Source organism: Arachis stenosperma, chromosome 1, assembly GCF_014773155.1.
Source record: "Arachis stenosperma cultivar V10309 chromosome 1, arast.V10309.gnm1.PFL2, whole genome shotgun sequence".
Taxonomy (NCBI): domain Eukaryota; kingdom Viridiplantae; phylum Streptophyta; class Magnoliopsida; order Fabales; family Fabaceae; genus Arachis; species Arachis stenosperma.
In genome coordinates this window covers 35849191-35866774 of record NC_080377.1, presented here as the reverse complement: position 1 = coordinate 35866774, position 17584 = coordinate 35849191, and the positions used below count along the sequence as shown (strand labels likewise).

At 34.6% G+C, this 17584-nt stretch overlaps 4 protein-coding genes across 4 annotated transcripts; 3 read left to right on the top strand and 1 right to left on the bottom strand.

Annotated features, from left to right (window-relative positions):
* The first annotated feature begins 2212 nt into the window (after nt 1-2212).
* Nucleotides 2213-3078, top strand: LOC130962546 (putative invertase inhibitor). Its single transcript, XM_057888751.1, has one exon. It carries the CDS (start codon nt 2266-2268, stop codon nt 2833-2835), a length of 570 nt encoding a protein of 189 aa, XP_057744734.1. The 5' UTR covers nt 2213-2265; the 3' UTR covers nt 2836-3078.
* Nucleotides 3079-5303: 2225 nt separating this feature from the next.
* On the top strand, nt 5304-9704 carry LOC130977741 (chaperone protein dnaJ 10). Its single transcript, XM_057902214.1, has 10 exons — nt 5304-5436; nt 5586-5645; nt 5735-5817; nt 6168-6321; nt 7274-7403; nt 7765-7923; nt 8026-8198; nt 8469-8549; nt 9420-9554; nt 9642-9704. The coding sequence occupies exons 1-10, from the start codon at nt 5350-5352 to the stop codon at nt 9702-9704; spliced, it is 1125 nt and encodes a 374-aa protein (XP_057758197.1). The 5' UTR covers nt 5304-5349.
* A 422-nt stretch (nt 9705-10126) lies between these two features.
* On the top strand, nt 10127-11163 carry LOC130943777 (uncharacterized). Its single transcript, XM_057871797.1, has 2 exons — nt 10127-10685; nt 10756-11163. The coding sequence occupies exons 1-2, from the start codon at nt 10449-10451 to the stop codon at nt 11011-11013; spliced, it is 495 nt and encodes a 164-aa protein (XP_057727780.1). The 5' UTR covers nt 10127-10448; the 3' UTR covers nt 11014-11163.
* A 321-nt stretch (nt 11164-11484) lies between these two features.
* Nucleotides 11485-12339, bottom strand: LOC130960996 (uncharacterized). The gene is made up of 3 exons (XM_057886585.1): nt 12242-12339; nt 12009-12110; nt 11485-11913 (listed from the first exon to the last, which is right to left on the bottom strand). Exons 1-3 carry the CDS (start codon nt 12335-12337, stop codon nt 11611-11613), a joined length of 501 nt encoding a protein of 166 aa, XP_057742568.1. The 5' UTR covers nt 12338-12339; the 3' UTR covers nt 11485-11610.
* Nucleotides 12340-17584: the final 5245 nt, after the last annotated feature.

Sequence of the window (17584 nt, the reverse complement as noted above, 5' to 3'; positions counted from 1 at the left end):
TTTTAGATAACGAATATTAAAATTAATTATTAATAAAAAATTAGACTTTTTCATATAAAAATAATAACTAAAAATCTTTTTATTTAATTTTTTATCTGCGGATATCTTGGTCTTCTTAGTCAGAAACTTTTGTTAACTTACAATTTTTTTCTAAAAGTAGTTAGATTTTATAAATATTTTGTGTCATGCATAATTTATACTGTTAGAACAAAGTGAACTATAATTTAAAAAAAAAATTATTCTCTAATGTTATTATGGAGAAAAATACTAATTCTAATATAATACACAAATGCACTAATGCTAACTTAATACATGAATGATGCACAAATGAACTAATGCTAACTTGATGCATAAACAAACTGATGCTAACTAATGCCACTGGTATGATGAAAACTGAACTAATGCAATTTAACAAATTCTAATATAATACACAAATGCACTAAAACTGAACTAATGCAATTTTAAGAAAAAAAGTAGAAACAAAACAAGCCAATTTCTGCAATTTTAATACAAATAATTTAAATTGCAGAATACAAGTTAACTAAATTTCAAAATACAAGCATAATTTTATAAACTAAATTCTCATAATAGAAACATAATAGAAGCATAATGGAAAAAAAATTCTCAAGGACCTATTTGTCCTTCAAACTTTATTTGCAAAATGACGTCAATGACTTATTTGTTCTTTGAACTTTATTCCCCTTCCAACGTGGCACCGTAACGGATACTTGGACACCGTTTCAGTCACGTCAGCCAATTCCGTTTGATGTATGAGAGGCAAATAGACAAAAAGACTAAATTGTCTTCCATTTATTAAAATCAGAGACTTTTTTGTATTTAAATTTTGTCAACGATGTATTTGTCAAAAATTAAAAAAATCCTATCTTTTTCCCAAAATTATTTAAGTATCATTGTGTCTACATGCTACTCACTGTCCTCCTCTTTGTCCGCTGTTGCTCAATTACCACTGGTTCCCCTTGTCATTTGTTTCAGTTGTTTCAGTTCTGCTTTCTGATTTTTTTTTTTTTTTTTTAATGGACTGATCAAGTTCAATTGTGCCTAGGACTTAGAAAGATGAGGATTTCTATATTCTACTTAATCAAGTCCCTTTCATGGTGTCCATTTCCTTTCAAGTTTTATCAAGTCTTAATATTAACAAAGATATTTCTGTTTGAACTTGAGAAAAATTACCCTAAACTAACTTCTTCTTTATACTTCGTTTCATTATAAAATTTTCAAATCATAATTAAAAAAGTAAATATCAACTATATTGTTAATAATTTTTAGAAATATTATGGGATTCCTAACTAAAAATAAATGACACATCCGATAATCCTAGCTAATTATTCATTTTTGGAAAAACTTTCCTTTTTACCCAAAATTTTGTTTACTTTGTTTCAAGAGGTTAGATAATCTTGTTTTTTATTAAAAAATAAAAGATGTCATTTTGGGTTATATGTATTTTTATCCTCAACACTAATGTTTAGTTTCAAACTTATCTTTAACGTAGAATTATCACATAAATGTCTATATTAACAACAAGTATAATAAAAAAAATTCGAAATGTTAATAAAATTAAACAAATTAAAAAACTAGAAGCATTTTTACTTCGGATTAAAAAAAATCTGTTTTTGGTTATGACTAAAAGAAAAAATATATTTACCTTAAGAATATTTTATCAACATGTTTCAGTTTAGTTTTGTTGGTCAAATTTTTTTTTGGTAAAGTTGGGCTGTGTTATCAATTTAAAAGGCCACATCAAAAGCCAAATCCTTAGAAAAGAAAAAAAAAAAGGGAAAAGAAAAGTTGCAAGTTCATTGATTGTAAAACAGTACGTACTTTTACCATAACTACTTCCTATAACGTAGCTCGCCTTAAGCGAAATTTTGGTTTTTCCCATCTTCTTGTTTTCTTATTTTTTATTTTTAATCCGTGCATGGCACAGGAAGCTTCCGTAATTTAAAATCTTTCCCCACAAGATGACAAGACGCCAATAAAGTCCTATCTTGTGTATACCCAATTCAAAATTTCTTGTTTCAAATGCCAATTTGTGCAACAAAATGTAGAAGCTACACTATACTGTCTTGTTATGGACACATACACAACGCAACACATAATTAATTAAGCAACATATCGATGAAGTTTCCTTCATGAACCATTTAATATATGTTCCTTACATTATATATATCTCACCCCAACATTAGTTCGCAACACTTGCCTTTAATTTATTATCAGTTTAATATTATAACCAAATAAAGAAAAGAAATGCTGAAACCTCCATCATTATTCTTGCTGCTTCTCATCATCACAATTACCCCACTAGTAACATGCTCAATAACATTGATGTCTCCAAAGGACTTGGTTGATCAAACATGCCAGAAATGCGCAAACCAGTCAAAGATCCTGAGCTACCCTCTATGCTCAACGTCCCTCCCTGTAATCCCTGTGAGCCACTCGGCGAACCTCCAAGGTCTCGCGCTGATCGCAATGGAGCTAGCACTAGAGAACGTAACAAGCTCAATTGAAACCATAGACAAATTATTGGATGATGAAAATGTAAGCAGCATTATTGATAACTTGAAAGATTGCATGGAGCTGTACAGTGATGCGGCGTGGACAATAGTGAATTCAATAGGGGCATTCTTGTCAGGGAACTATGAAGTGCCAATTAATTGGATGAGTTCTGTTATGGAATCTGCATCAACATGCCAGCAAGGGTTTGGGAAAAAGGGTGAGGGTTCTCCATTGACAACGGAGAATTACAATCTTTTCCAGTTATGTGGTATTGCAGTTTGCATCATCCAAATGTCTAACCCAGCTGCCAAAGCTTCTTAGTGTTTTTTTCTTTTTCTCCTTTTTTCTTATTATAGTAGTGAGGTCAGGAATTAATTTTAATTAGTAAGTATTTGGAAAAAAAAAAACATGCGACAAAGAGGGGAGTTACTGAGCAAGTTCAACAGCACAAAAGCGTGTTAGTTGGTTCCATCAATTTGGCTGTTATATGTCTTCCTCATAAATTAAGAGACATGGAAATGTAAAATTCAAACTGGGCAGAGTAGTTACCTATTTTCTGTTTTAGTTCCTTTCTTCATTTTTAGCTTTTGCTTTTGTAATATTGCTTTGGTACTAGTAAAGTAGCCACTTTTTCTTCAGTTTGTGTAAAAGATGCATTTATACGAAATGTTTGGTAAAAAAAAAAACAATTAGTCAAAAATAGTTAAAATTTATTTTATTTAGTATTTATTAATTATTACAATAATTAAGAAATACTAAAAAAAAGACAAATTCTAACATTACTAACATTACTGTTATTTTTAATTTTTCTCCGGAGCTTTTTTTAATCTATTATCAAATTTTAAATCTCTAATATTAATTTAATTCTATTAATTTTGAATGACTTTAATATCATATTATTAACATATACTATAGCTTAATAGAGTAACAAAACAAGTATGTATCTAAACATTTAATGATGGGTTTATAGTTTTTCTTAAAAAAATAAAGTACCAATTTTTTTTAAAAAAAATTATCATACACTTTTAAACACCTAACAGAAAATAAATTGAGTCCAGCAATGCAATTTTCTGAATCTTATTTAATATTTTTCCCAAAATCTCATAAGTCTATTACAAAAAATTTTCAATAACTTATTAAATATTTTATTTTTCTTAAGAACTTATAAATTTATCACACTTTTTTTTCAATTATCCTATAGCTTAGCATAATATATGAATTTTGTACACAAATTTCATGATAATGTATAAAACAAAATATGACAACATATTAAAAGTTAGTCGGAGTAAAAATAAATTTTGATGTAAGTTAATTATATAAAATAAAATATTATACTAGAGGACTGAAAGACTACTAAATGACAATAGTATCATGTTTGAAAGCTATAGATTGGAAAATATAGAGTCAAAACTTACTTTTTTAAACCTTTTTTTATTGCATTTGTTTTGTTATTTTGTATTCGTTACTTATTATTTAAATAAATAAATAATTTTAGATGTAATAAATATGTAATTATAGATGTTATATATATAAAATTATAAATGTTAAATTAAATAACGTAACTGTGTTATTGTTTTCTTAGTATTATTTTTTTTTATTATTATTCCCTAGTATTACTCTAACCATATTAGTAGGAATAACAAAAGAAAATTAATGTATTCAAAATAATTTTACATTGTTATTCACACTTTTTACTTGCATAACCAGTTTTCAATTGATAATAGAAGAATTTGTCTTTATAAAATTTGAGGAATTATTTTATGGGAAGTGAATATTGTTATTTCACTTCTTCAAAATTGACAGCACTAGTTTTATTTGCAAAATTTTGCAATCTATAATGAAATACTTATTAAATTTAGAATGATATTATTAAAAGGGAATAGTAATATCTATTCCATATTTTACATAATAATGTGTATATTTAAAGCTATTCTTTTTAGTAAAGGAGACCAAGTATGTTTTATATACTGTTATGGAGCTATGACGTATTTTTTATGGATATAGAGATAAATTTAGAGATTCAATTTTATTTGGGATACAAAACTTAGAGTTTGATTTATAGCATGGTGAAGGTGATGAATAAATTGAAGGCTTAGTTTTGTCTAAAATATAAAATTTAGAATTTAATTTGCATATTTAAAAAATTTTTAATACTAAAATATTCTTAATGTTAAATTTATATGTATAAAAAAATTTTAAATAAAAAACTCAAATCTAATTTTTAGATTTGCATGTTTAAAAAAATTTTTAAAAATTAATACATTCAACCCTTAAATTTGTATTCACTATATAAAAAAAAAAATCAAATCTTCACATTATTTAAAAATACCATTAGAAACCCAACACCAAAATTAGAAAGCGTATATTTAAAGGGTCAAGTTAAAAGATAATTCGAAAGAGAGATGATCAAATTGAGTTTCTAATGTTAGTGATGATGGTTGTTATTTCGTTCTACGTTTTATTAATTTGTATAAAATTCAAAAAAGAAAAAAAATGAGTGTAACTAAAGAATATAGTAAGAGGAGAAGTGACCAAATAGAGCTTTTAGTCAAAGAAGAAAAAGAAAAAAGCGGCTTAATGGTTGTGATGATAGCGAGAGTGGCCAGCGCCACCGAGGCAAATGAATCGTTCTTAAAAAATTGTATCCTCCCGCGAAAAAGGAGCTCCCGTGAAATACAATATTGCAACTCAGAACTGTAAAGCCAACTCTCCCTCGTGATTCTTTTCATCTCCATACCTTATTCTTTCTTTCTTTCTTTCGTTCCCAGCGTCACTCACTTACAGTTACAGTTCCTCATTCCGTTTCTCTTTGATCTTTGCAAACACACACACACAATGGTGAAGGATATGGAGTACTACAATATTCTCGGAGTCTCTTCTTCTGCCTCTGAAGACCAAATTCGCAAGGCTTATTACCTCAAGGTTAATTTCTTTATAATTTTACCATTTCTTTTTTTGCAATTTTGACGTTGTTCTCTCCTGTTTTTTGTGGTTTATTGGAATCGTGATTATTGCTATTATTCACCTGTTATGATCGGTGAATTTTGCGGTTGTTTTACTGTGATAAGCAGGCAATGCAGGTTCATCCCGATAAAAACCCAAACGATCCTCGTGCAGCTGAAAAATTTCAGGTTTTGCTTGAGCTTGTTCAGATTACTGAATAACAATTAATTATGCTAATTTTAGATAAGAACGAACGCACTTTGTGGTGGTTTTGCAGGTTTTGGGTGAAGCATACCAGGTTTTGAGTGATCCGGTACAGAGGAATGCGTATGATCAGAATGGGAAGCATTCTGTGTCTAGGTACGCATGAATATGATGATGATGATGATGTGTTTCAGCTTAATATCATTTTATGCCAAAGCAATTTATGTAGTTTGATAAGTGATAACAATCAGGATTTGATTGAATTGAATCTGAAAGCCTTCCCTTCCCTTGGGCTCAGGCTTAGTCTTGTTTGTTGATGATTGTAACCTAAGTTAATTACTCAAGCGGGGATGAAGAATGTAACCAGAAACCAGTATAGTCCATTCTTGAAGCAATGATCAGTACTGTACCTACATGTATAGTCCAAAATAGTTATCTCCCGAGAAATTGAAGATGGTTTTTCTTTTTTATTATTATTATTTAATGATTAATTGGTTCCTTGACAGAGAAACAATGCTTGACCCCATGGCTGTGTTTGCACTGCTCTTCGGAAGTGAATTGTTCGAGGACTATGTAGGGCATCTAGCTGTGGCAACGATGGCTTCTTCTGAACTATCCGAAGAAAGCAATGACCTTGATAAAATGAATGAAAAGTTAAAGGCAAGTAGGTTTTGCCAAAAGAAACTAAAAGCTCAGACCATATAGTTAACGATGTAATTTTACAGTTGCTGTTCTTTCTTTAGATTGGTAGAACTAGATGTATAACTAGGAAAGTTCCTACTCCTACTTCCATTTATTATGATGAAAATTCAATGAGGGTAGTTTGTTTAATATAAGATAATCATTTTTCTTAACACAAAACTCAAAGTTCATTCCTGAATCCTTATATTGCTGATAATATGAATAATATTACTGTTTCAAAACACTCAATTAAAGTGACAGCTTAGGCCATACTGTCATAGTTTAGGTTGTAAGCTTATTGTTCCTGTTCATTCTTTATGTTGATGGAAAAGATGTATAACTAGCAAAGTTCCTATTGCTCACTTAAAATTATTATGAATATCCCATCAGGGTAATTTACCTATTATAATTTTTTTTTCTTACTCCAGGTAATTCCCAATTTTCTTGATGATTTAACTTCGTTTCTCCAAAACAGTCAAGTTAAAAAGACAGTACCTTATATATCAAGCCTGCAATGCACCATTTGAAGTTTGTAATAGTTATCTTAGCTGAGAGGTGTTCAGGTTCACAGCTACAAAATATCAGTTCATTTTAACTGGAACTATGATGCTGGATAGTGGGTTCTATTAAGATCTAAGCGACTTTTATTTTAATTTTTTTCTTTTACTAGGAAATTTAGATACCTGTAATTTTCTTTCTGTTATAGCACTTTCTTATGACATTTTCCTAACCATACCATTTCACTCCATACCTGGGATCATTTTCTTTCTGTTGTATTGATAATGCATTCTTTCCTTGGGCGGGAAAAAATCACAGTGCCAGAGATGAGATCAGATTGAGAGTTAGCTCAGCTTTAGTAAAAGGAAAATATTATCCCCTTATTTTATTTTACTTTGTCTTCAATTGTGTACTCTGTCTCAATAAATTGTAGGCTGTCCAAAGAGAAAGGGAGGAAAAATTGGCAAGGTTTTTGAAAGATTTCCTTGGTCAATATGTTCATGGTGACCAAAAGGGATTCTTACATCAAGCAGAATCTGAAGCAAGACGGCTTTCTCGTGCAGGTTAGTTAAACATCCATCCAACTTATTTTCTTCTTATTATTTCCTTTTGAACTGAGCACATGATGCAATTGCTAGTAATGAAATGCTGCAGATTATTTAGTGCCTCGTACAGAGAAAAATCCACAAAAACTCTAACCATGAATTAACACTTCTCTGATTGAAAAGTTGATTATGAAATTATCAACTTAGATGCTACATATTTGATGTTTCACATGATGTCTTGTAAATGATGAGCTTCATCATGATTCATAAGTGCACAACCACTATATCACGACGCAAAAATTGAATTTGTTACATGTCATTGTATCAATGGTACTACCAATTAATTTTCACTCTCCGTCATCTCTGAATGCCAATGCAGCCTTTGGAGTTGATATGTTACACACCATAGGGTATATATACTCAAGACAGGCAGCACAAGAACTAGGGAAGAAAGCCATTTATCTTGGAGTGCCATTTTTGGCTGAGTGGGCTCGCAACAAAGGACATTTCTGGAAATCACAGCTTACGGCTGCTAAAGGTATAACAATTCCAATGTTAACCACCCCCCACCCGCAAAAATTTTCTGTTTGCTAGTTATTCAAACTTAAATGTCTGATTTTATTGAGCACGTACAAATTAGGTGCTTATCAGTTGCTACAGTTTCAAGAAGACATCTACAAGCAACGTAAAACGGATGGTAGTGGCCCAGAAAATGATATTGACTCTCATATTAATAAGGATACATGGATGAATTCTTTGTGGAAGTTAAATGTGGTGGACATAGAAGTAACTCTTGCACATGTGTGCCAAATGGTAGGTTCTTAAATTCTTTTACTTCAAATTATTTTGTGTTTGTGTTCGTGCAATCTGGTATATTTAGTTACTGTAGTATGGATCAATAATCCATATAAAAATAAAGCTATTCTATGTAAAGATAACTTCTATTTCCATATGGTAATCTAAGAGCGACAATGAACTTAAGATATGACTTCTTTTGGAAGAGCTGGAAGATATCACTTGCTAGCAGAATTCAGGAACTGAAAGGGATAGCAGATTCATATTCATACTAATATATTCTTGCAGGTGCTGAGGGAACAAAATGTTAAGAAAGAGGAACTTAAAGTTCGGGCAAATGCTCTTAAAATTCTTGGGAAGATATTTCAGGTGCCCATCTTAAGTTACTTGTCATCAAGTATTCTATCTTTCAACTTTTAAAGAATACAACATAAGGATTGTTCTCTCTAATAGTTCTTGTTTACTCATGTGAGCCTCGTCTAGAGATGACAATATTACCCGAACTCGCGGGGACCCATCCCGTCTCTGTCCAATTGGGACAGGTAATATCTCGACCCGATGCGAGACGGGTTTTTGGGCGGGTACAGGGTCTTGGGCAGGGCGGGAAAGGGTCAAGTTTAGGTATTACCCGCCCTGATATGTATATAATATATATAAAATAATTAGTAAAATATTAATAATATTGTATCATTCTTATGTTTTTATTTTAATTTATGTTATCTATGTGATAATGGTTATATAATTTTTTTTAAAATTTAATTTTATTTGTTAAATTTTAATAATTTTAGATGCGGATAAAATACCCGCAGAGGTCGATTAGAGTTCAATTTTACTACCTACGAGTAGGAGTGGAATGGGTCTATACATATTATTGTAGAGTAGGGACAGAATTTAATAGGACAAAAACCCGCTGCTTACCCGCCCATTGCCATCCCTAGCCTCATCACCATGATCCCATTTTCAAATGCTATAAAGCAATATGCGTGTGAAAACTTGTCATGGGTAAACTTTCATCAGTGACTAGATTCTTTTGTATATCTCATACTAGACACCACTTTCCTAATCAATGGTAAACATATATGATCATGTTATGTGAAAACTTCACTTGATCCATTTCTTTGATTTTTTTTTTTCACATTTCTTTGATTTTATCTATGATTACTTTGTAGCTTAAAACATAATCAAGTCACAATGATGATGAACTGCTATGTCTTCTAATAATGGATATAATATGATCAGGAAAAGAATCCAAAAGTAGAAGAGACATTGAAGAAGAAAATCGCTATAGATTCTGACGACGAAGGAAGCAGTTCTGATTCTTCAGAAGATGAATCACATAGAGCTCTTTCCTATCGAACTCCATTTTTTACTCAGGCATGTTCAAAACAATTTAAAGCCAACTCATGCCCATGCAAACTACTGCAAGATATGTGCATATTAATTCTCATTTTGCTTCTGCAGGGTATTGGCAGGCTATTCAAATGCCTTTGTAATCCAGCATTTGATGTGGACGATGAAGAGTAGTTTACAAAAGTAAATGATCTGCAAAAACGTAAGGAGTATGAAACAAAGATTCATCCCTTCTCAACATTCTATTGGTGAGAGTGAGACGATATACTAATAACATGGCTTTGTAGTACGCTGGTAGTGCTGGAACATAGTTTTGTGAAGAAAATGGTGCAAACCAGGGAGAATCATGTTTGTTGCTGCTTGTAATTACCACTGTTACCATTTTACCAACTTACATTTGGCATGTCACTTTTAGGCTATATATACTCGATGTTGCCTGTTGTAATTACCACCGGTAATCTCACGATTCATATTGTTCCTACTTACTTTTGTATTCTGAGTGAAAATCTATTTGCCTACAAACCTTAGACATCATACTTCAAACACCTACTTTGTATTTCTTTTCTTGTTTTATATTTTTATGAGTAAAAGCCCTTTCCGGTCCCTAACCATTTACCCGATGGACGACCCACCCCCTAAGGAATTTAAAACCCCAAATCGGTCCCTATCAATGATGGTATATGGACATTGAAGACCCTGCAACCGATTCCCAGCAGGTGACATGCTGATCTGTCAGTCACTTGTCCACCTGGATTTTTGTCCTACATAATTAGGACTAATCGCCCCCTGCACCTTTGAAACGATGCGTTCCATGAAAACCAGTTGTCTCCTGGGTTTGTTTAGGGTTTTATCTGCATTCTTCATCGTGTTAGTTGTGTGTAGAGTAAAGATTAGGGCTTTTCTCTGCTGAAGAAGAATATGGCTATGAAAGCCAGAGAATCTTCGTCACGAACCGTGGAGGAAAGTAGTGAAGGTGGGAAGAATTTGTGCTGGAGTCCGATTCTGGGTTCCACAGGGAGTATGGGGGAAATGGCAAACCAAGGCCAGAAAAGATTTGTAGCACCGAGATGTCATTGTGGCACATATGCAATATTGTTTCAATCTAGCACTGCAGGAAATCCGAACAGGCTTTTTTTTGGTTGCTCTTATTTTAAGGTAATCGCTTTGCAATTTTAGTTTTGTTTCGAAATTCGTTGCCATGAGCATGGAGTGTTGTTTGTTGCAGACCGCATCTCCACACTGCAAGTACTTTGCTTGGCTTGATGAATACATAGTGTCATGTTCATATAAAGCTGATGGCAAAGAAAATGGCGTGGTTGAAAGGCTGAAGACGATGGAAGAAAGATTGGAAGCACTGGAACTGAAGATTGCGAAGCAGGATATTGGAAAAACAGTTGGAGGAAACACGAAATGCCGAAGCTTAACCAGTTTTTTAATTGGAATTGCAGTTACAGTTGTAATTTCAGCAATTTACAGTGGATGAATTGAGACAAATGTGAATTTGATTTAGTGTGCAAAGTTTTGTTCATAGAAGAGAACTACTTCATGTATTATGGTTGAAATCCATGGCTTGTAAGAAGACAACAACTGATGTTATGGTTATTATGATATTGAGTAGCTTGATGTAGTTATACCTGATTGAGTAGCTTGATGTAGTTATTATGATGTTGTATTATTATGTAATTGTGAAGCACTTGTCTAGTTGTCTATGAAGATAGTAATGTACAGACACAAATTTGTGCATGATTTGCAAGTGTACTTCAATTCATGAGAGTTTGGTAAAAGTTGAAACAAAGTTACAAATTGATTCAGTGATTCACAAACCCAAGCATGAGTGTTTCACAAAAATTCACTCTGAACCAAGAACTGCCCCAGAGTTTCACTCAGAAGACAATGTCAGTTTTTTCCAAGTTGACACTAAAACTAATACCAAAAAACTTGAGAGGATCTGTAAATCAAGGCTTGAAATCAGAACCTAATGATAACATCAACACCATAACCAAAATAACTAACATAGAGTGTCCCCTTAAACCAAAATTCTACATTCCCTAACAACATGATATCCATATAGCAGGTTGTTTCACTGTTTCTTTGGTGGAGGCTTCATTCCTGGAGTTGGAATGAACTGAAATAGCCTTGCTGAGGTCCCAGGGCTAGCTGCTGCCAGAGTTTCATTGGAGACTGCATGAGAGTTTTGTTGTAAGCCTTGTGCTTGTGGTTGGGGTTGTACATTGTGAGACGGTTGGTTGGGCTGCATTGGATGTCCTTGGGGCCTTCTGACACTCTGTTTGGGCCTAAACTTTGGAGCTGCAGAAGGGGGCTGAGCATTTGGAGCCTGAGTTGTGGCCTGGTTCATTGGAGCAGGTTCGTCAGTTCCTGGAACCTGGTAACACAATGATGAAAAACATATGGGCTAAAAAACTGCATCTTCTTCTCTGTCTATAACAAAAAATTATGAACAATTGTAGGTATATTTACCTCTGCAGTTGGGGCTGTTGGGGCAGTTTGTGAGATGTTTATCTCATCTGGCTCTACCTGCGGCCTCTTTGGCATTTTTTTCTTGTTTTTCCTAGCCTTGTCCTATATCACAGAATCATGTTTTGCACCCACATATGTTGAGAAATGTTAACTCATTGTGAATTCAAAAAAGACACAACCCAAAATGTATACAAGTTACAGAAGGGTTTTCTTAAACAAAAAAAAACACTTACAAGAGGTTCCAGGTTAACAGGTGCAGGTTCCTCAGTATTAGCCACATTCCCTATAGGGGGAGGGGCAGGAGCAACATTTTCGGTCAACACACACATAGCTCTGGTGGCCGCTTTTGCCTTCTTCCTTTTTGGTTGCCAATCCGGTGTAGCCGGTGCTCCCTTGCAGGTTTTATAATAATGACCCTTCTCCCGCATTTGCTACACGTTACCTGAAAAGTCCTTCTGACTTTGTCTCCAATCACTTGGGGGGGAGGTGGTGCACCAGTTTCAGTCCGGCGTTTCTTTGGACGACCAGCTGGTCTTATTATCCTGGGAGGTTGTGGCTTTGGATGGTCTGTCTTCTCCCAGAATTCTTCGCTGTTGACTGGATTTACACACAAATCATATGTTTTCCTGACAGCATCCATAGTGAGATAAGGGCTCACAAATTCTTCGGCAGCCTTGATCCTCAACCTAGATATAGCAGCAACTGCGTGGACACATGGCATCCCTTGCCAACAGCAACAACAACAAGAATATGGTTAGCCAAATTTATGTGAAAACAGCAAGACAAGAAACAATGTATACCTGTCAACTGCCATGAGTTGCAAGTGCATGTATGATGTTGGAGGTTGACTCCCAACTTGTGTTTTCCCCTAGTAACTTCAAATAGAACCCTGTCATTATCTCCGCTCCATTGTGCATTCCATTTATGACTCTGAGGTTTAATGTGCCTGTCAAGCCTCCACTGCTGCGCTGGTGCCAGTTTCCCAGTGCATCTTCCTAGAATCCTCTTGTGCTTGGCCATCTTTTTCATTATTGTACACCTTATCTCTTCACACATTGTTAGAATGGGCTTCTCCCTGGCCTCAAGTATCATAGAATTCCAAACCTCACACATGTTATTGGTGAGGCTGTCATTCTTCGGACCATGGCTGAAATATGCCTTGCACCAAACTGCTGGGTCAAATTGATTCATGTACTCCCATCCTCCATGGCACACACTTTTAAATTTTTCCATTGCCGCTTTGAACTGCACCTGAGTGGTGCACTTGGCAGCATGCCATAACAGACCCTTTACCTGCTTGTTATTGAACCTTTGTTGAAGATTCTTCCAAATATGCAGCACACAATTTCTGTGGTGTGCATAGGGCATGACTTCCTTGGCTGCACGCATAAGTCCCTGCAAAGATGGTTTACAAACCAAATATAATGCACTTATGACATAAAGACACCAATAACTACACACCAATTGCTGGGAATAGACATAGACCAATCATAAGCCACTTAACCATATATGCATAAACTAATTATGAATGTATTATGTTGTGCAGAATTCTACTAACCAAAAGCTAGAAATTAAACAACACGATTACAAACAAATACTAACCCAGGTGACAATTCACAGATTAACAGATTATTTTCTATGGAAGGGATACCAACAATTGTAAGGGAAGATGGTTAGATTGGTTGTATTTACTACCAACTATGTTGATGAATTTCTTCAGTTTAACAAGTATAGCCTTTTGCTTCAATTAGCAGATATTCCACTTTAAATCTAAACAAACAACTAATTAACACATTCAACACAAGTCTACATTGTGCAGAGTTACATTCATAAAACATACATTATATCAGAATAGTATAGGGAATTGTAGTTACCTTCTGTTGGTCGGACATCAGATTCCATCCGCGCACTTGATGGTCTCCCAAATCATCCTGAAGCCGCGTCAAGAACCACATCCAGTTCTCTGTGTTTTCAGCTCTTGTCACAGCATATGCAATAACGAATACATGGTTGTTAGCATCAAGTGCCATTGCAGTTAGGAGCTGCCCTCCGTAATAACCTTTTAAGAAGCAACCATCTAGGCCTATTAGTGGTCGACAGCCCTTAACAAAACCATTTCTGCACGCATCTAAGCAAATGTAAATTTTGTCAAACAGTGGTAGAGACTGCGGAATTGGGTCAACACACATGTCAGCCGTGCTGCCTGGGTTACTCCTGTGCAACTCTTGCAAATAATCCCACAACTTCCCATACTGTGCCCTGTCATTGCCGTTCACAATTTCCCTAGCTGCTTTCAAAGCTCTTTGGATCATTTTAGGATGGACCTGAACATTATAATCCTGTTTCAGATGCTCCGTTGCTTCCCTCGGTGTCAGCTTAGGCTGTGTTGCCAACCTTTTTTCCAACTTATCTGTGACCCAAACCCTATCGGCCAAGTTACTTCCATAATCCCTTCCACATGTATGCTTGTTGTTAAATGTTTTAATCTCAAAAGCCATTGTTTTTGAGTTCCTTGCCACGTATATCAACCATGGGCAGTTCTCCTCTGCACATCTAGCCCTGACCCTCTCCTTCTCATTTTTTATATACATGCAATCTCTTCCATCCCAGACAAATACATCCTTCAAGGCCTTCTTAAATTTCTCCATAGTCGCAAATTGCATTCCAAGCTCAAACTGAACCTCTCCATATTCATTTTCTTCATTGAAATCAAGTCCGTGCGTTGTCCTCTCATCCTCAGAAGATACCGGGGTATGACAGTCTTCCGAAGCATATTCATATTTGTAGTCATCACTCTCCTCATTAGCCACTGCTGGACCTCCTAATTCATCTTCAACTGGCCCTCCCATATCTGTCTCAACTGGCCCTTGGCCAGAACCCAACCCACTTGGAGGTGTCTCAGTTCCATTCCCTTTACTAGATTCACCATGTAGCACATGTCTCTTCCTCCTCCTCCCAGTATACCTCTTGGATGATTTCTTTCCATTCTTCTTGGGTGACACTTTCTTTTTGTTTCTTGCAGACACCGAAGTTTTTTCCTTTGTTTTTTTTCCACTCCTTTCTGCTGACTCAATATCACTGCTATCACTCTCATAACCAGGAGGTGGCGGCTTGTAGGCCTCATCCTCGGCACTCTCGTATCCGTCATCCAATGAGGATTCATCTGTCACCACAACGGGCTCTTCCTCTGGTTCTGGCTCTGGTTCGGCTTGCATTGGTTGGCTTACCGGGTGCTCAAAGTAGATGTAGAACTCATACTTATCTGGACAACTTAAGGTGGCTTCACACATGTCATTAATATCCTGATCACCCTTAAGGATATGAAGCCCAAACTCCAAGTTTCTTGCTGCTGGATCAAGCCAATAAATTTCTTTGTATTCCAGATAACCTAATCCCCTGAAGAGTTCTTCCAAGTCCTTCTTGTTGACAAAATCAACATCCATCGGTGGAAATTTCTCAATCTTCCCATCTACATAGCGTAACACTCCATTTGAATCTTTCTCTAGTCTCCCACCGTGATGAAAAACAGGGGCAACAAACACAGACATCTGTAAAAAACCAAATCACAACTCAGTAACAGAGCTAAACTTCAAACACCCTCAACAGCAACTAGGCTATCCTGCCTATCCATTAAGCATTCTTAATGCATCAAGCCAACACAAAGGTACAAACTTTCAAACTTAACATCACTTTCATACTTTCACAACAACCCTAACTCATGAAACAAACCTACTGCTTCACCCGATCCACCCATAATCACCATGCAGGGGAGAACTCACATATCAAAGCTAATTTAACCCCCACTACCTGACATACTCCTCAACTTCACTACAGTAAAGAATAATGTATGTAGAAGAGAACCAAGTATACGTTACCGTTTCAAAGGAAGCTTCCAAATGAAGACCCTGTCTTCCCACGCAGTAGTGCAACTAGCTCCCACGTCCTCAACGTAACTCTGTTTTGGAGGGAAGAAGAAAGCTTTGCTGAATTAGGGCCAAAGGTAAATGACGAGGGAGAGGAAGGTGTTTTATGGAATAATGGTTTTCATGGAACGCATCGTTTCAAAGGTGCAGGGGGCGATTAGTCCTAATTATGTAGGACAAAAATCCAGGTGGACAAGTGACTGACAGATCAGCATGTCACCTGCTGGGAACCGGTTGCAGGGTCTTCAATGTCCATATACCATCATTGATAGGGACCGATTTGGGGTTTTAAATTACTTAGGGGGTGGGTCGTCCATCGGGTAAATGGTTAGGGACCGGAAAGGGCTTTTACTCTATTTTTATTGTTTCGGAAACTTAAAATTAAAAGCTTCAAGTATGAAAAATTATAAATTGAAATAAAAAAAAATAGGAACCTTGCGCGATGTCAAACTTAAGTGCTCATATCAATACTCATTTTCTAATTTCCCATTTCTTTATTATCGTTCCACACTTGGTGCATTCATTTGTGCTAAACTTGAAAGGCGAGTTGTTTGGTGGCCAAGATTCCAGTAGCTAACGATGGCTAGAAGTTAACTTGTGAGTGATTTAGTGACATGTGGCAGTGAAAATTCCAAGAGGAGGAGTAAAAGAAAAATCGTAAACATGTGATTAAGGCTATGCAAAGTACAATAATATATTTAAAAAATAACTAAAAAATATCCATATGATAATTGCGATATTCATAATTAATAATAGCAAGGTCATTTTAGCCTATTACGTAATATATATTTTTAAAAACAAATAAAATTGCAATATTCATAATTAATAGCAAGGTCATTTTAGCCTATTACGTAATATATATTTTAAAAAACAAATAAAACTAAATGTCTAAAGGGGATAAAGTGATTCATGTGACAATTGTGATATTCAAATTTAATTAAGCAACATATTTATGCAAGATTTTTTTATTTAAATTAATTAAATATAATAATTATATAAATTTGTAAAATGTAGAGTATGTACTTTTATTTGTAATTGCTCATATTTCGAGTACAGTAGGATAAATTAAGTTACACAAGCATCTTGGATACACTGTGTCCTATATGTCAAAGAACCACACTCATCACATTTTCGAGTGTTACCGGGATACGAATAAAGTTAGGTAACCAGATATTGTGTACTCGAAATACGTACATTGCAGAAAAATCAGACACAGTGCCAGAAATACATGGAAACGTGATAAAAGGAGTGTAGCCGAGATCTGTTTGTTTCATTTGGCATTTTTTGAGTTTATAAAAATTTCACAACATTCATTGGTAGATGAAGGGATTACATCCGATCGTACAATATTAACAATCTGAATGCAACCTGGTATGTAGCGGAGGCACTGGATTTTGAGGTAAGTTTTTATGTCTATTATTTTTAATATTTAATTATATAATATATTTTGATTTATTTAATTTTTAATTAATACGACCCTTATATGTTAATTAGATATTTAGTGTCTACTTGGATGAGACTTGTTGAAAGAGTAGAACATTGAAATAATTTTTATCTGTCGTATTAGTTTATCGTAAAATAATTATATTTTTTATTTGTTATTTTTAATTAAATAATATATTATCTTATGAATTAAATCGGTTAATAAGTTAT

Coding starts and splice junctions, on each gene's coding strand:
- LOC130962546 (XM_057888751.1), top strand. CDS start 2,266: ATGCTGAAACCTCCATCATTATTCTTGCTGCTTCTCATCATCACAATT.
- LOC130977741 (XM_057902214.1), top strand. CDS start 5,350: ATGGTGAAGGATATGGAGTACTACAATATTCTCGGAGTCTCTTCTTCT. Junction 5,818..6,167: donor GGGAAGCATTCTGTGTCTAG/GTACGCATGAAT, acceptor GTTCCTTGACAG/AGAAACAATGCTTGACCCCA. Junction 7,404..7,764: donor AAGACGGCTTTCTCGTGCAG/GTTAGTTAAACA, acceptor ATGCCAATGCAG/CCTTTGGAGTTGATATGTTA.
- LOC130943777 (XM_057871797.1), top strand. CDS start 10,449: ATGGCTATGAAAGCCAGAGAATCTTCGTCACGAACCGTGGAGGAAAGT. Junction 10,686..10,755: donor TTGGTTGCTCTTATTTTAAG/GTAATCGCTTTG, acceptor TGTTTGTTGCAG/ACCGCATCTCCACACTGCAA.
- LOC130960996 (XM_057886585.1), bottom strand. CDS start 12,337: ATGTGTGTGTTGACCGAAAATGTTGCTCCTGCCCCTCCCCCTATAGGG. Junction 12,111..12,241: donor CTGTTAACCTGGAACCTCTT/GTAAGTGTTTTT, acceptor TCTGTGATATAG/GACAAGGCTAGGAAAAACAA. Junction 11,914..12,008: donor CAACAGCCCCAACTGCAGAG/GTAAATATACCT, acceptor TTGTGTTACCAG/GTTCCAGGAACTGACGAACC.